Source organism: Drosophila yakuba, chromosome X (genome assembly GCF_016746365.2).
Source record: "Drosophila yakuba strain Tai18E2 chromosome X, Prin_Dyak_Tai18E2_2.1, whole genome shotgun sequence".
Classification (NCBI taxonomy): Eukaryota; Metazoa; Arthropoda; class Insecta; order Diptera; family Drosophilidae; genus Drosophila; species Drosophila yakuba.
The window spans coordinates 20119415-20138294 of record NC_052526.2 but is presented as its reverse complement, the minus strand read 5'-3'; the positions used below and the strand labels follow the sequence as shown (position 1 = coordinate 20138294).

The 18880-nt window shown below is 43.9% G+C and overlaps 1 protein-coding gene across 1 annotated transcript; it reads right to left on the bottom strand.

The window, feature by feature from the left end:
- Positions 1–474: 474 nt before the first annotated feature.
- LOC6526094 (small G protein signaling modulator 2) lies at positions 475–17772 on the bottom strand. The gene is made up of 9 exons (XM_002101875.4): positions 17135–17772; positions 5724–6174; positions 5434–5653; positions 4580–5303; positions 4148–4474; positions 3036–4090; positions 2543–2847; positions 2181–2458; positions 475–2112 (listed from the first exon to the last, which is right to left on the bottom strand). Exons 1-9 carry the CDS (start codon positions 17151–17153, stop codon positions 2024–2026), a joined length of 3468 nt encoding a protein of 1155 aa, XP_002101911.3. The 5' UTR covers positions 17154–17772; the 3' UTR covers positions 475–2023.
- Positions 17773–18880: the final 1108 nt, after the last annotated feature.

Below are 18880 nucleotides of genomic sequence, written 5' to 3'. Positions count from 1 at the left end.
CTGGCTACACTGCAAATTAAAATGAATATTTGTGGGTAATTTATTAACAAATATTCAGTAGGAGTTATCCCCTGAAAATGTTGCGAACGGTATATGAAAATATATGAAAAAATGCACAAATCAGTACAAAAAGACGCATATGATTTCAGCTGAAGAGAGAGAACTCCCTAATGCAATAATTAGCTTATCAAAATCCCGAGCTGGCAATGAGTTCCATTTGTTTTTCCAGTGCAGCAGCGTTTCATTCATCCCCCCGCCAATGTGCAAAGTAATAAATAATCAATCCAGTTCTAAGCAATTGGCAACTGCGGAGGCCACGAATAGAAACTCCACGGAAGGTTCGACTTATCGCTCGATAAGGAGAAATTGTTTACCTCAAGTTCTGTGGCAACAGGTGAATGGGGCGATCAGCTGATGGATCGGGATATATCTGTATCTATACCTCGGCATCCGCCACGCAAACTTCGGTTTTGATAAGGTATATATCGTATGTGTATTTATTAATTCCGATTTAAACATTCCGACGTCATTTGCTTTGTACTTGTATACATTTTAACTATATATATACATATATGTGTATATATATATATATATTTATTCATATTCATATTCAATTTGCGTGGGCGTATATATATACACAGACGTATATATACACACGTATATATGTGGTATTTGTAATTGAGATAAAGTGGAGCCGAGGTGTCGTCCACCTCCTTTTTGGCCGCGGAAAGGTACATTTACAAAGAGTATAATTAGGGTATAAAGATAATCCACAACATTTATACTCGGTGTAGAGAGAGAGATCACACAGTGGGGGAAATAGTTATGCGTACGCGTTGACTGCGCCTTGTAAATATATTTATATAAAAATAAGATACAATTAAATGAAGCTGGAACTTGGTTTGGCTTGGCAGCGTATATAGATACATATAATAGACACACAAGATCCGACGATATGCCGCCATACCATATACATATATGGTACTTTAGGGGTACTTGACTTATTGTTGACTTGATTGTTACACACAATTGGATATTTTTCGCTGGTACTGAGTTTAGTTGTCTTTGCTTTAATCTAGTAGAGATTTACTTGGGTTTACTTGGGAACGAAACGTAATTTAATATTTGTCGCATGTGTTTTTTGTTTGATGTGCGATTGCTAATACAGCCCCTTTAATATTGTTAGGCCTTTTTTTTTGCAAATTTCTGGTCATTGTCTTACTTGAAATACTTGAAAATTTGATAATGTACAAACAATAGAGCGTTGAAGACGTTTAACCTCTCAGTCCAACGTTTTCTAATACTTGATATAGAAATTTTTAAATAATGAATTAAAAGTTTTCTTTTTTTTAAATCAATTTAGTATTACTTGTTTTTTTTTATTAAATTTAGTATTACTTATTTTTTTTTTTATTAAATTTAGTAATTCTTGTTTATCTGAAATATCAGCTAAACGCACTTGTTTTGTGTATATTGATAATCTAATTCGCATTTTGATATAACGTGTTAATTACATTGCACTTTCCTGATTTTCTCTACATAATAACACATATATGTTTTCCGTGTATGTATACCACTGCACTGAAAACAAATTGTTCGAGTGCACAGTGTAAGTAACTGATGTCTAAACGTTGTAAGTTGTATAAGGTTTTCGATTTCATATAAGTTGTCATTCTTTTGATCAGAGTCTTATGCATTTGCTGCCCCTGTTTTCTGGTTTCCTTCATTTGGGGATATGCGTGAAGAGTTTGGGAAGAACTTACTAGACATAAGGTTAGGTTACCATTAGGATTACAGTTACAGGTTCAGTGGTTTCTGGTCGCATACAAATCTAGCTTGAATACTTTATAGCGAAGACATCGATCGACACATTCTTATTGTTTGTTTGTTAATCCGCGTTTTCGCATTGTTATCTTAGTGGGTTTCGGTGTATTTTGGCAAACGAAATTTGACTGAACTACGATCTAGATTCTATAATAACGCTCTATATAACTTTATAGCTGGTTTCTGCCCATCCGTTGCTCTACTTGTTCTCGATGATCATCTGCAGCTGGAGAACCAAACTCCGGGCCAATTGGAGCACCGACTGGGCATTGTGGCGTTCGGCCATTTCTGAAACCAAAATAAGCATATAGATGTTGATAGAATTTTATTTATAAGATGTTTGGTGTGCATCCAACCATTAAAGAACTTGATGACGTCGGTGAAGTCCATGCTGTTCGAGAGGATGATGTCGCGATAGGTCTCCAGCAGGGCCAGGGCCAGGAAGAGGACGAAGTGGCCGGAGGCGATGTGCTTGGCCGCCCAGATCACCTCCCAGGTGGCGAAGACGTCGTCGTAGACGAGCTCCCTCTTGAAGTCGAGCAGGAACCACCTGTAGCAGAAGTAGAAGTGCGTGTAGTCGCCGTTCGAGTCCATCAGGTCGTACATCTCCGAGTCGAGGATCTGGATGAGGGACCTATGAGAAGTGGGGGATTAGTCCGACTGACTGGACATCTGACTGACCCATCTGACAGCACCCATCTTGGCCATAAGCACTCACCTCATGTTGGCAAAGTGCATGTCCATGGCCCCGCCGCTGGGAAAGTTCTCGATCATGCGCTCCATGAGCTTGCAGAAGCAGCTGTAGCTGAGCGACTCGTCGTCGAAGATGACCAGGAGGGGAGCCACCAGGTCGCACATGCCCTGCATGTAGCCCACGTCCAGGTGCTCCCACACGTACGTGGAGATCACGTTGCGCAGCTTGTCCAGGTTCTCGTTGGCGAAGTACCAGTAGTTCCTGTCGCATCGCTGCACGTCCTTCTCGATCCGATGCAGATTCAGCCCGAACTGCTCCAGGAGTTCGCTCTGCAGGATATACGAGCCAAAGGATTACCATGGGAAATAGGACAATGTCTGAGATGTGATTGAATAAGTATTAGCACCCTAATTTGATTCCAATTATGTCATTATAACGTTAAGACGATGTAAAGTATATATTCATGGGTGCTAAGGAATCGTAAATGAGTATAAGCCAGGTTAACCAAGGTACTCACACTGTAGACACCTCCATTGGAGCTGGCTGGTGAAGCGCAAGCGGACTTGGGCTGCTGAAGGGCATCCATGTTGACGCCTGCTCCGCCGGATTCGGCAGCCTGCTCCTCGAGAGGTGACATCTGGTCGCCCTCTGCCGTCTTCGGACTGCGCTCCCAGTTGCTAATGTCCACGGAGGCCTTTGTGATGATGACAGCGGCGGCAGCCGGCTGTTGCGGCTTCACTGCCTCTTCATCGTCCGGCAGCTGGAGGTCGTCGGCACTCAAGTACTCAGGACTGAGGACACTGCGCGTGTCGCTGGTCGGGCGTTGATGCACATCGCTGGGTCCCACTGTCTCGTATGAGGAGGCTGTGGATGCGGAGCAGCTGGGCTCCGGATTGAGCTGATCCTCCAGCTTCCGGTACTCCAACTGGTCCTCAGACTCTGGATTCTTTGGATCCTGCTGCTGCTTGGCATTGTTGTCCTCCTCATCCGGTTCGTCCAGTTCATTGAAGCTCTCGCCCTCGTCCACGTGCCCCGAATCCGTGCTGGTCTTCATGGCCCTCGGAATGGGCTTCACGCTCAGGTGATTGCCACTCACCGCACACTCCGCCTGCTGATGCTGCTGCTGTTGCTGTTGCTCATCGAACTCCAGATCGCCGGGATCGGAAATGTCCGAGATGTCCTCGAACACCTCGTTCTCTAGTTCGCCACCCGCTTCCAGGTCGGCTGCCCGCACAGTCCTCTCGTTTCCAGAGTTGCTGCCGGAACTCAGCTTGGCCACCGCCCGCGCTGTCTTCTCCTTCTCTCTCTGCTGCACAATGGCGTCCACCGCCAGCCACTCGCTCATCGTGGTCTCATAGTAGTGCTTGCAGGTCTCGTCCTGCTTCTTGCGATCCTCCGTTGTGGAGCCGAAGGCGTAGTGGCCCAAGAGGTACGGCCACACCTCCTGCCGCAGCTCCGGCTGGACGCCACCGAAGTAGACCAGGCGAAAGAACTCGTTCGCATTCTCCAGCACGCCGTCCACATTCAGCAGCTGCCAGCGCTCCTTCGTCAAGCCCTCCTCATCGGCTTTCACTGAAAGAAAAGTGAGAGTTGCAATATGTGAAAAATCATTGAGTCTTGCAAACTCACTCTCCGGCGTAATCCTGCCGTGCACCAGACCGGACAAGTGGGTGCGGACCGTGGAGAGGTGGCGACAGTAGGCCAGCCAGCCGTAGAAGGCCCTGGAGATGATCTGCCGGCGCATCGTGGAGCACACCATCTCAATGCTGGTGCTCTGCGCCTGGAGCAGCTGTTGCTGCTGCTGCTGCTGCTGGAGGAGCAGCGGCGACTCCAGCGGGAACTGGTCGATGGAGAGGCTCTTGTTGGAGCAGTCGCTGCTGCCGGTGGTGGAGCAGCTGCTCAGTTGCGCCCGCCGCGGAGTGCTGCGCACAAAGTCCAGGATGGAGTGGGTGGCAGCTGGAGGAGCAGAGACGTGGGTTTAATTCCTTCATTCAAACTCAGAATGGGTAATGAGTAATAAAGAACAACTATAGGTTTTGTATTCTTGGTTGAAGCACTCACCGAACTCCTCGTGGCGGCTCTTGCTGACGATGCGGAAGACGTAGTCGATGGGCGTCTCGTCCACGGACTCCATGACCGAAGGCAGAATGCGGCGTCGCATGCTCCTGGGCCAAAGGAACATCTTGCCGATGCCCCGCTGCGACCACAGTGGCGGATCCAGCTGGCCGTGCGGCAGGAGACCCGTCTCCAGGCAGCTGAGAAACTGCTGCATGTGCCCGCCCTCGGGGAAGTGGATGGGTGGTCGTTGGACGCCGTCCTGGCCCACAAGGATGACGGTGCCGCCGCTGTCCTCGCCGCGACTCTGGTGACAGTGGACGTAGACGATCTCGTCCACGTTAATGTTCAGGGCGTAGGCCCAGAAGGTGTCCTTGTCGATGTCGTCCGCCTCCTCCGCCTCGGTGTAGCCGTTCATCAGCTGGTTGGGCGTCCACTTGATGGTCAGCGTCTGGATGTGCTGGTGCAGGCTGAGGTATCCCGGCATGGGCTCGGCCACATCCTTGGGCAGCACCTGCACATTGTTCTTGCCGTAGAGCAGCGTGGCCTTCGCGTTCTGATGCAGCGACTCCACATAGTCCTTGGCCACACTGGCCGAGGCAATCGACTTGAAGGATCCGGTGCCCGCCTCGTCGGAGCTCGTGTTCAGGCTCCGCTTGAAGTTGATGATCGCCGGACGCGAACACGTCGACGAGGAGCGGCGACACGAGCTGATCCGGTGACGTTGCACCTGTTTTTTAATGGAGCGAGACAATTGTTTACTAAATTAAATTTCATAATTAAATTATAAATTACTATTTATAAAATAGTATTAGTAGCTATTAGCTATAACTTGGATACTGGTGTCTAGCTATACACACCAGTTCATCTGCGTGCGGATCGGTCCAATAGTGATCGGCTGTTTTGGCCCGCGTGAATTCCAGGGCGCAAGGACCCACCAGCAAGGAGCTGAGGATGGATCCGTAGTCCGGATCGGACACCAGGGAGTCCCGGTCGTAGAAGCTACTGGCATTGCTCACCAGATACTCAATGATCTTGGTCAGTCGCTTTTCGTAGAGAGCCAACCGAATCCACAGATACCTATGCGCATGGGAATGAATTTGCATTAGGTCGATTCCAATCTGGTATCATCCGTTAAAGGAACACTCACTTCATGCTGGCCAGGGACATGCTTGAGGTGCTGGCACTGACGCTAATGGAAGCGGAGGCGGAGGACGAGGTGCCCGCCGCATTGGTGCCGCTGGACATCGAGTTGCTGCTGCTCTTCTTGAGCATCGGCGGCCGCTGGAAGCTGTCGCTGCTGCTGGAGGACCGCTTGCTGGGATCGCTGGCCTCGATCTCCTGCACCAGCTTGCTGATGTGCTCCGCCTCCGGGCAACTCTTGGCGATCTTGTGCAGCAGCGCCGTCGTCGACGAGGTCTTGAACAGTCCCAGTGCCCTTCGCCGGAGGCCCTGACTGAGGCAGGCCTCCACGGCGCCGCACAACGAGGTCACCGAGCTGCTCTCCTCGTGGACGTACTTCTTGGTCACCGCCTCCTCCATCAGCTGCTTCACCTCCTTCTTCACGCTGGCTATCAGCCGCTCCTTATAGTCGGAGCCATCTGGAAATGGATATGGATACAAAATATGTACAAAATGCAATGGAATCATCTGCATCTGGATGAAGTTCGGGAAGTAGATTACAGAGTAAAGAGTACTTAAGGCGCTTAACTATATATATAATATATTTACATATGTAGTTCCTTTTATTTAATGTATATTCTATGTTTGTTATTATAATAAATAGAATAGAGCATCTATGATCGGATACAATAGTTTAATAGGCTCCATTGTATTTTAAAAACGCATCTAAATGGGGCAGTATCTAAATAGGGCAATATTTCTGTCCTTCGTTATTTGCCAAATCAAATGTTTGGCAATAAATACGTGTCGCAAAAATGTTATCATTTCCACCATAAAAATGTAGATAGCGATAGTCGATCTGATCCGTGATACAATCTTATCTGTATTTATAAAGGTCACCGATGAGTGATAGTCAATCAGGGTAAAGTCATTAAACAGATAGCGGAATGTTATAGTTGTGTAATTAGTTTTGTGTGCACATTTTTTAGAAAACAAAACATAATTTATTCAATACAAATATTTACTGCGCATCAAAAAAACTATATTCGTTGTGTAGAAGTCAATTTCCCTGTCGTGGAAATTCGATCGCTGCCCAAGATGAGTAATTTTAATGATTATAAATAATAGTGATGTTTGACAAAGCCCTGCCATTACATTTTGCGGAGTGAGTCCAAGGAAAAGTAAACCCCGTCGGGTCTTAAAATGAAATCACATCGCCAACGCCCAGCAAACATTTACCCCAAGCGCCACATCCTGTATATATGTATGTATGTATGTATGTGTACATATCCCCCATGTCCTGTTCGTCCTGCAGTCTCTGAAACTCAATATGTCCAGCATGTGTTGACTGCCGCCCCTCAAACACTTTTCCAACCAAAATGCTAATGGCATTTGCACTCAAAACGCACGATGTCCTGCGGCCACGTTTAATTTCATTTTCATTAATTGTTTTCCAGTCTGAGCGACAGCTAGTAGTATGATAGTATGGTATCCTTGGGCTGGCTGGTAGTGCGAATGCAGATGTACGAGTATCCGTATACACTCACAGATCCATTCGGGTGATGGATGATGAATAATGGTCAAAGGACCACAGAATACATGCAGATCGGGGGCAAGTACGATGGACAGGCCATAAAACAAGCCAACCAAAAGCCATAAATTCTTAGAAATTATGATCCCCAGATGGAATCGGTGTAATTGGTGCGGTCGAGCCATAGGTGCTCGACATGGTATTCAACTCATCGGAATTCTGATCATGGTTTCTGCACAATTTACTTTTTATATTTAAAGGAAACTAACAATCTTTCACAAGGAGTTCCAAAATGAGGACTAAATTATGTTAATAGTGGCTCAGATTACTGTGTAAGTAATTGGTGCTTTAATAGCGATCGATGGAGTAAGAAATTCTAATGTAAAAGTAAACAACGAAGCTTTGGAGAAATGTAATATACTTCTAAGATGCCAACTGGGCGTCGTAAAAAAGCCTCATCAATATTCCATCAAATTGACTTCGGATTGTATATTGGTTTTGGGGTTTCCCGGATGCACTTCCCACTGGCAAGCTGATGGCCGCCGCCCACTGAGCTTGCTTCATTATGCTGGGTGCGGATGACGACGTGGACGAGGACGTGGATGTGGATGTGGATGTGGATGTGGATGTGGATGTGGATGTGGATGTGGATGTGGACATGGACTTGTAGGTGGGGCAATGGGTCTCTGGAGCTGTGAACTGTGTGGCACAGTGCGGCACTGTGGGTCTGTGGGTCTGTGGCGACAACAAGTTTTTCATCCCGCCATTTCCCATTTGCCATTTGCCATTCGCTATTTGCATTTGCCTTTTGCTGATTTCTTTATTTGTTTGTTTGCCTGGCCTCCGTGGACGCGGCCAAACAAAAGTAAATAATAAAAGATACTCAGATAATTGTACCTTTATGTATATGTGCATGTACATACAACATTAAGACCCAACGTCCTATGTAAATTACAAAAAATGTATTCACAACTTTTATTCCTGAAATTGCTTTAAATTCATTCCTGCCTCTGATTAAATAAATACTACTTTTAAAACCTTGGACATGATGAAGAATGTTGAATAACGACATTTAACAGTGCACAAGTATGGAAATTAAATGGTTTTTAGGCATGTATTAGGATTTTTAAATATAACACTCATACATACGTACTGTTGTACATAGTAGAAAAAATGTTTATTTTAATTTCCAAAATAATCCCTCTGAGTTTCCTCCAAATAAAAAGTGAAAGATGGCGAAGTATTACGATTTAAGACATACATAGTTCGTTAACTGCCCTAAATTATTGGGCCAACTTGTAAACTACAATGTACCAAATTCGCGTTAGAGTTGGTTAAGCACAGCACTGAAAAGAGCATATGGGTACATTTTTCTCTCAGTGCAATGGTCTCCAGCTCTATCGACATTGGCGCTGGCCACGTAACCCATTGGGATCGACCAGCCGGATCAGCATCAGCCAGAGCAACTGGATGGAAAGGGGCGGGGCTGGTCCTTTGGGCGGGTCCCATGCACAGCGACCTTGACGAGCTTGATGGTCTTGGTCTTGGTCGTGGTCTTGACCAGCGATTATCCCGTCGGGAGAAGCTGTAGGTCAACACGCACACACAGTAATAGGTGCAGGCGAAGCCATAAAGGCAATCTTTAAAGCTCCCGGCGATAGTAAAACTTTTACCGCTTTCATTTCACTAAACCGCTTGCTTTAAAATCTGGCAAAGCGTTTGATTAAGTTAAAGCCTTAACTAAACATCTCGAATATGAACCTAAGAGAGGGCCACCATTATATTGAAATATTATCGATATATGTATATCATATATATTTCACATATATTGTTGTATTTGCAACTGGCAAAAGTTAAAAATGTAACCAAAGTGTAAAAGGCAACTGGAAATTGTTAGAAATAAGTAATAGCGCCGAAGCTTAAACAGATTACATTTCATAAAATAACAACACCTGGCGTATGGGTAATAAATCAATCGGGCCAATGAAAATCAAAATCGACGTGGAAGACAAAACCAATGAAAACGTTTCAAAATTCCTCTTAAAAATTAAAAGCGAAACTCTAGAGCAACAGAATGCAGAAGAAACTTTATCAATTATCCGCAGAACAATCAGAAGCGAAATTTGCCGCACTGAAAATCAATTTCAGTTTCTGCCAACTTCAGGAAAGATGGGAGATGGGAAAAACCAGGCTCTGGGCATCCTGGAGGGTCCTTCGTCCTATGACGGTGTCCTCTGCCTGCAATCGTAAATTCATTTTGCCCACCAAATGGCAATTTATGGCTTAAACAGGCTCAATAACCATTTTGGGCCACACACACACACACTCAAGGTCGAACCTTAATTAAGGGGAGCGGAAAATGGGAGGGAAAATGGGGGAAAATGGTGGAAAAATGGGGGGAAAATGGAGGAAAAACGGGGGATAATGGCCGCCCGTGTGGTTGGCTATTCCTAGCCAGCAGCGTTTTAAATAAAATGATTCTATTTTCATCGCCCGAAATGTTTCGCTGTTCGCTGGTCCGCATTTTGTTCGCTGGGCTCCTCGATATTTGTTTTGATGTGAACACGGCTATATGGTATTAAACGTATATATATATATATGTAGGGATATATATGTAGGGATTCTGTTTAATTTCGTCCCTACGACCCTGAACCATTTTGTGTACTTACAAGGAGCTATGGATACTTTAATCGGTTTAAAGGAACAGAGATGTTCAATTCGTGGCCACAAGAGAAGACGAATTCTTTTGCTGGCAAATATTTATCCTTTTGCTCCAGCTTGCACCTTTCAAAATTATTTTGCAAATGAAACGCAGGCCCGAATTCCATTTAAATTGATTCCAACACAAAGTGCCTTTAATGTCTCACTTCTTTGCCCTTCCTGTGACCACTCTCACAGCTATTAATTTCCGATTGAATACAAAGGCATTCTTCCGATACTTTATCTGAAATCAAAATCGGGCCGCATGGGTGCAGATATATATGTATGTACATACATCTAATGGCTTGTAGTTTATCAAGCTGACAACTATTTCCATAGAATTAAGATAAAGACTTGAGTTATAAAAGGCAATGACAATGACACGAAGAGAAGGTTTGGAGTCTATAATAAAATAAAATCCAATCACACACAGCGCCACAACAGATGTCAGTACACTGGAGGAAATTAGTTGGTGTGTAACTCCTATTTCGTTATTCAAAAACACCCTGCAATGTATTGCAATGCAAAATATTTTTATCTGCGAGACAAGCACACTAATAGGATTTACTTCAAGTAAGAGCTCGTTATAAGTAGTAATATTTTCAACAACTGCAACTAATTGCAGGTGCGGTTTTCTCGCAGTGTACTGCTCATTATTCGACATTCGTTCGGATACACATCTATTGTTTCTTTTTGTGCTGCGTGACATTTTTGCCTTCGATTCATTTGGCTGTTTGCCTGTTTGCCTGTTTTTTTGGGGCTCGCCATACTGCAGAGAGCGTGGAAAGACCCGCATAAGCAGATAACTAAATAAATGTGTACACGTATCCGTGGACCTGGGCTTCTGAAGGGGGCAGAAACTACGACATTAATTACAGACTAATGTATCGTACATATTGTACATATTGTACATATTGTACGTTTTGTACATATTGTGTATGTTGGCCCCAACACGCAAACTGCATTAAGTGTTGCTGTTCGCCTTTGAGTGGAGAAAAACTTTCGCTCGCTTTCTCCCAGGGGTGTCGAATCGAAGTTTAAGGGGACCCGATACCCTAAAGCCCCCCAAATTGAACGGCATCGAGGGGGAATTAATGCCTGAGTTACCCAAAAATACCTAAATAATAGAGTCCCAAACTTGCAGGAAAATGATTAGCTTCTCGATTAAGAACTCAAGCACCTGCTCAATTAAATAGTTGTATAAACAAAGTTGCTCGTGGAAAGCATCCATTTAAATGCACGTGGTATTAATTCCCCTTGCAGAAAGCTTAAAATCATCATCTTTTATCGCTATTGCCTTAAATGCACGTGTGTTTACTTTTCCCGCAAGTCCATAAAAAGTTCATAACGCACGCGTTCGGAAATTCGCGTTTAATATTTATATTTCAGATAATCTTCACGGAGTATGCTATATAATATAATTCAGAAAATAAAGTTTTTGTTTAGTAAAACAAATTTGCAAATTTCAATTAAGTGGCATTAAATTTAAACCAAGTTGTGCATGTGCATGCACTTTGCATTAAAAGAATTTGATGCAAAAAGTTGAGTTATAATTCTCTAGAAATTAAACGTTTTTCCCTTTTAAGCGGAAAGTTTCAACTTCAAACTTTTAATTAATGTAAAGGTGATGGTAAATATGTAAGCACTGTATTCTATTAAAACTTTTATAATGTCATTAATATTTGTGATACATGAAGCTCACAAATTGGCATAAGCAAATCTGTGAAAACGAAATATTGCACTTAAATACTCTGTTGAAAATTGTATGCATTCTACGTTATCAGAACTAATTTGAACAAAAGAAAAGATAAACAACTGGAAGTTTGTGCCATACTTAAAAGCTTAAAATATGGATAATCCAGGATTAAAGTGAGATAAAATGCCATTTGCGCAATTCTGTTAAATGAAATTAAGCAAAGAAGCTTTTGCATGTTTAACAAACTGAAAAAGAAGGCTAAAGCCTTAATAAAACTCGCCTACATACAAGAGAATTTCATTTAAACATTTCAGCCTATTTCCGTTAAGAACCTGAGAACACTTACACTTTTCCATATCAAAGGTGCTGGGAAAATTGCACGAAGGGAGGGAAAGCGGGAAGCCAGGAAATACCAAAAACTGGGAATCTCTGCAGCACTTTTCCTCCACAAAATCACAGGCATGGAAAAGCGCGCAGCTGAGCCGCGCGACTTTCCGAGGATCTGGAGCTGAAGCTCAAGCTGAAGCTGAAGCGGCTGCAGTTGCTCGCCCACGCCGCTGGCAAATGCAATTTGTTGGTGTTTGCAATTAAAATTATATGCGCTGGGCATCAACGCTTTACCCTTCAGCCCGCCTACTTGCCACCGCGCAGTCGACCTCTGAACTTTGCGCTAATTCTCCATCTGTTTGCAGCGCTGGGAAAATGGGCGAGCGGGAAAACTTGCAGTTTTCCTTCGCCGTGGGCGTCACAGTCAAGTCCATGCAAAGCAAACATGGCACGGAGTATTTAAGCAGCTTACGCCGCACGAAAGAGCCGCAATCTCGGGGAGCTGGCAGTCACAGTTTGTGCGCCAACTGGCAGCAAAACTCTGGCAAACAAACACTGGCCGGAATACCTAATTAGGCTGAGCACAGGCAGCTCAACAGTCTCTACTTTCCGTTTTTCCCATTTTGAATGCATCAAGTGCACGGCCAGCAAAGGTCAGAAGGTCAGGGGGTCAGAGGGCAGTGGTGCATGGTGCATGATGCATGGTGAATGCTGGATGACATATGACGAATGCGCTGACCTTTAGCAATCCCACAACCCCCGAATTTCGGCGCTTGATTGAGCTGATTGGGTGCCCGAATAAGTAGGCAACATTTCTTGGCATTCGAACTGATTTGATTTGTGGACTTCGCTGTGTAACATTGCATATGCGTGCAACAGTTACATTAATGGGGAAGCAAAAGAAAAATAGTAATATTGAAATTAGCGAATTATGAAAGCCAATAAAATGGAAACGCATAACCGGCCAGTACGGGTTTTCAAACCTGGGGGATGAATATCACGTAAAATGCAAAGAGCTAATTTTGTATTCATTCACAGCATTTCTTCACCTTTTAGGTCACATTTCTCGGAATCTTTGCTTCCTGGAATCATTTCTGACCAGATTCGTAACTTTGACCACATTTTTTGGGTCCCATCAAAGCAATTTAATAAAGGCTTCTGTTTGTAACTCAGTGATATTTGGCATGACAGGATGCTATCTTCGGCAAGCCGAAGCTTATATACCCTATGCAAAGGTAAAACAAGTTTTGCTATCAATTTTACCCTTTCCTTCTTTCTGCTTTTGAATTACAAATATATGATTTTGCGTACCATTTTACTTGCAATTTATTATCGTGACTTAAGCATGTAAGGAACACAGCTTACTTAATCGAATTCTCTGCTCTGAGTTCTTCTTCAGATTTCTGTTTTGTGTGCAATCCATTCCCATGGCATTTTTTAAACGAATTTTTTAAACGAATCCGCTCCCTGCCATCTGTCCATCCAACTATCGGGTCGAAAAAGAATTGACAAACAATGCGATTTCTTTCCCAAGCGCTTGATTGACATCTGGGAATGCGGCTCTTTGAAGAACTCGGGCTATTCGGTTCGCCCCCTGCTACGAGAGTCCTTGGAAAAGGACCAACTTTTGGGTCGGCCCCGAAATGGAGCTATCGAAGGACGAGTGGAGCAGACGGGCTGACATGAAATTAATGATGACCAGACAGTGGATTTTTAATTTTAAAGGTGCCCAGCTCTGGCTTCAATACTAATGGCACCGACAGGACGCAGGGCACAGGATGCAGGCACACGCATGTCAGGATAACGGATAACGACTGAGCCGTTGACAGTAAGCTCACACTTTGATGGCTTTGTCATGAAAGACAGAGGACGTGACGGCAGCAACCACGTCGAAGCTATGGCACCCGACGTACCCAGTACAGGTAATGTTCCAACATCTGTTCATATCTCACCTCTAGTGAAGGTATATTCCTATATCCTAGACAAATATGTTGCTCTATTCGAGCCATTAACTCCTATATTTCCCCAAAATTTGTATCTTTAATTTAAATATTCTTTCACCAGTAGCCAGTATGTCCTGTAGTGCCAGCATACCCCTGATACCGCAGAGAGGCATGCCATACTTTGTGGCTAGTACTTCGCACACACGTGTGCCTCACACACGCATGAGCACTGCCACTCACACACTCACACTCACACACACACACACTGAGGCACACAGGGCCTTCCATTTGACCTCTGTTACTTTTACTGTCAACGGAACGTTAAGTGCACGGCCGTATGTTTGCACTTTGGGGTGGACCTGCCCAATAAGTAGCCTCTTTGAGACCCATGAGTCACAATTATCAATTTGAAATTGTGTGAAGTACAATGAGGAGCTTCTTACATTGCTAACCATACTAGACACTAGATATGACCACATAATATTTTGGTACTTGCATATGTACTTTGGTACTAAAATAAGTGCCATAGAAATCGATGTCTTATCATTTTCCGACTTACCTATATAACTAAGAACACTGATGTCCAATGTTTGGGTATACTGTTTGCCCAATTATTCTGTAAATTTTCATCGGTAAAAAAGAGAGTTTTCCAATTAAACTATTTCGCAACCTGAACCGACCTGAAGCCACGTTTATAAATTCTTTTCAAGTTGTTTACCCTTGGGGAAAGTGCTCAACATTTTCGAACTTTGTTAAATCATTTTTAAGTACATAAATATTCTATTTTCAAAGAACGTAGAACACTTTAAATATGTATTTCCGGCACAAAATGTGCAGTTTGTATTTTTCAAATGAAATTTTGCTTTTTTTCCGATAAACTAACTCGATTTAACTCATGAACTCGACTTTCAGGGCGGCTCACTCTGAAGAGCGGCTCAGAGTGACAATGAGCCACAACTCTGGCAAGTGAATCTCTTCGAGGCCGACTTGAGTCCACGGCTTACGGCTCTTGGCTTTTAGCTAATGCCATAATTGAGCAATTGATGACGGCCACATCATCATCAGCATTGCCAGGCGATGGCCACGTCATCGGGGATATGGCGGAGAACCGAGTGGAGTGGGTGGTTGTGGGTGGTGCGGGTGGTGCGGGTGGTGCGGTCGGTGTGGGCGTTTGAGGGGCAAGGCCGAACTGCTAAAACATAAACAAACGCCCCCGCCTTGACTACGGCACTTCGCATTGCCGCATTTTGCTGCCACGCCACATCGATGCGGCCAATCGACGTTCATTCATAAAACTTTTACGCCCGTGCTCATCAGTCAGGGTCTCAGTGTGCGAAACCCCCACTGCACTCCATTCCCAAATCACCAGACCTCGTACTCCGGACATTGGACTACGGACTACAAACTACGGACGTTAGACATTGGACATTGACCGGAGTGCAGGAGGAGCCACGGGATGTCTGTCTGGCGCAGGACATGCCGATATGAATCGAGCCGAGCAGCAAACACACATGGCGCCCCACAGTGCGCATTAAAATATTACAAACCGTCGGGGAATGAGTTAATAAACCTTTTACAATGTTTATCACTTAAAGTGCACTAATTTCTTCGCTCGAATTTGAAGCCTGCACAAGTAGTCAGTCGAGTTTAATTTGTTTTATGAACTAGCAGCCATCAGCAGACCGTAATTCACTTACTTAAGAACTACTGAATAACTACAAATAAAAATGCTGGATTTATTACAGTCAGCCAGCCCCAGCAAAGGCCAAAAGTCAGGGCCAAACGGCAGTTGAATAAAACTCATTAAATTATAAAATAAAATTGCAGAAGCAATTAGGAAAAGTGTACCTGTTCTCCTAATCAAATCAAGAGCACTCCGCCAGCATTCCATTCACTGAAAGGGGCTCATCCCAACGGCAGTGGTGCAAGCAAAGGCGGGCCCGAGACACACTTTTGTGGCCCTGACTGTGCGCCTCCCCAGCTACGGCAATTGCATTGATTGCCAGGGATTAGGATTACCGGAAAATGCAGCACTCGCACAACCACCACCCACCTGAGAAGAGCTGCACAAGTCGTGCACACCTGGATGAATAATACCCACCTGGCTACCTATACATATTTCAATTTGCATGAGGCTTGCATCGCTTTTGCCGCTGCGAGCAGGCGGAGTCACGAAAATCTCGCATTTCTCGAATCCATGAAATATGAATAGCGATGCACGAATGCAGAATTTGCCCGAGTCTGCAGATGTGTGTACAGCACGTGTGCACAGGTACCACCAGGGTGTATCGCTCAATTTGAGGTTAACTACTATACCATTGGTATGGGTAGTCATCAATGGCAGAAGGATGGTTCTGGAGCTACTGGAAAACTCTAAGAATGAATGTGTGATGCTCTGGAGCTACTGGAAAACTCTAAGAGTGAATGTGTGATGCTCTGGAGCTACTGGAAAACTCTAAGAATGAATGTGTGATGCTCTAGAGCTACTGGAAAACTCCAAGAATGAATGTGTTATGTTCTGGAGCTACTGGAAAACTCTAAGAATGAATGTGTGATGTTCTGGAGCTACTGGAAAACTCCAAAAATGAATGTGTGATGCTCTGGAGCTACTGGAAAACTCTAAGAATGAATGTGTGATGCTCTAGAGCTACTGGAAAACTCCAAGAATGAATGTGTGATGTTCTGGAGCTACTGGAAAACTGTAAGAATGAATGTGTGATGCTCTAGAGCTACTGGAAAACTCTAAGAATGAATGTTACGCACATGTTACGAAGTGAACGCTTTTCACTTACCGCAGTTCTGCAAAATTTAATTCAGAGTTTGCCTTATGAATTCTACGATTAATTGCTGCTTGTTTCGAATTGTAAGCATTTTAATTCTATTATTTATTTTCCAATCGCGACAGATTTAAATTGCGTCTGGGGCAAAAACCATGTCCGAAAAATATCTGTCATACGCCACGTTGGCCCAATGTTTACAATATTTCGAGCTACCAGGAGCATTTCACTTGTATCTTACCACTTGATAATATTCATAATATTCATTCACAACATGTTGATGTACCCGCCCTTAAACTTGTGTGTTTCGTACAAAACATTCAGCGGACATGTGAGAGAATAACACTTTTTAGCACATTAAAATGCGACTGAAAAATGCTAGAAAAGTTGTTATATGGGCTACCCAGGTTCTTGTGGATTTTGGGGATTTTATTTCATTTTTTTTTGGCCGATTCATGTTATTACCTGCATTGACTTGCACCATTTCGCAGCGTGGCTTGTAGTATCGTATCGTATTGTGGCGTTTCTGGCTGCGCGTGGGCGTGTGTTTGGGCTTGCGGAGATTGCCCGAAGCTTTTCGCCGTAATTCCGTTCCTCTTCACGCGCGCGTAAAATGTATTTCGAAAAATTGTATTTGTATTTGTGCTCGTACTTGTTTCTGTATTTGTATTTGTATTTGTATTTATTTTGCGTATTTTGCGTACGCCGACCGACGCCAGCAGAGCGCAAAGTGTCGCCTATGGCAGCGTGCGATTGCCTCGCTTTCTGCGCTTTCTCCGCTTTCACCGCTTTTCTCGCTTTCCTCGCTTTTCCTCCTGTATTTTCCACGCTTGCGTCCCTTTTCCAACTTGCCCAACTAGTTGCTGTTGTCCTTTATATACAATTTGGCTGCCGCCGCTGGGGGTGGGGCAAGGAGTTTCGCCTCCCGCTCGCCCATCGGACGACTCCTGGGCGCTCTGACGCACTGACTCACTGACCAACTGAACCCACTTTTGGTAGAAAACCAAAAAAAAAAAAAAAAGTGAAATTGGAACCAGACTCTCGGCAGCAGGTCGTGTGTTTTCCCAGGAAATGCGCGTCGTGTGCACGCGACCAACTCCGCAGCGAAACTGAAGCGGGAAGTGAAACTGAAATCGAAATGAAAGCCGAAAGGGAATGTGGCAACATCGACGGCAGCAGCATGAGGCTGAGCGCGCGCAACATAAGTCAGCAGGACCCTATGAAAAATCCCACATCAACCACACAACTACAAGGTATTAGTTTATTATTGACTGTTATCATTGTTTTAATCAACTTGCAGTGCAAAATAGAAATAAAATCCAGGCTGGTATAAAATAATTAATACCCTTTTGCGTAATAAAAACTTTTGGTAATACCAGTTTATTTTCAACTTTTATCCCAGAAGGATAAATAGATCTTATATGACCCATCAAAAATTGTTAACCCAAGTTGCCACGCCCCCTTTTAACGCCCATAAGCCGCTCAACATGCCCACACTTTTGGAAAATGTTTTAATATTTTTTCAGTTTTGTATAGCTCTTGAAAATGTACTAAATATTTCCAACGGCTACAAGCCGCACAAACCGGTCACGCCCACAGTTTTAAAATGTTTTGTTTTTTCAATTTCCAATTTCCATCGGTATACCAAAAACAATTTAGCCACGCTCATTCTAATTTTAAAATTTTCCAATTTTTACATACATATTTTATTATTTGTTTTTTTCCCCAATTTCTATCTATATTCCAGAAAAATGTTGATATTTCTCGTTCGCACTTTTACTATCTGAGTACCGGGTATCTGATATTCGGGAATCTCTCTCGTTTTTTTTAATAAACTGTTGCATGGAAAAATTACAGTACCAACAGCAACACCAAAACCAACAACAGCGCTAGCAACATTTACAGCTGCAACACGAACGCCGGCAACATGTTTCACAGCAACATAAACAGTAACACAACGAAGCTTAAGTCTTCGCACCCCGCTCACAACTCATCCTCTCACAATCGAAATTTTCCCGTTACTTTTCTTTGCGAAGCTTTTTGCTACACACATACACACACGGCCACGATGGAGGTCAACATTGCAGTTACAGATAAATGTTATCCAAGTTTCCCTTTTCTTTTTTTTTTTTTGCTTGGTACTGGAAGAGTATTAATATTGTAATCAGTGTTTTCCTCACAGTGTTTCTATAACCGTTGCTGTGCTCTTTG

Excerpts from the sequence above, each read along its gene's own strand:
- LOC6526094 (XM_002101875.4), bottom strand. Across the intron at positions 5,654-5,723 it reads ATGTCCCTGGCCAGCATGAA|GTATCTGTGGATTCGGTTGG; the intron begins GTGAGTGTTCCT and ends CCATGCGCATAG. Across the intron at positions 5,304-5,433 it reads ATCCGCACGCAGATGAACTG|GTGCAACGTCACCGGATCAG; the intron begins GTGTGTATAGCT and ends ATTAAAAAACAG.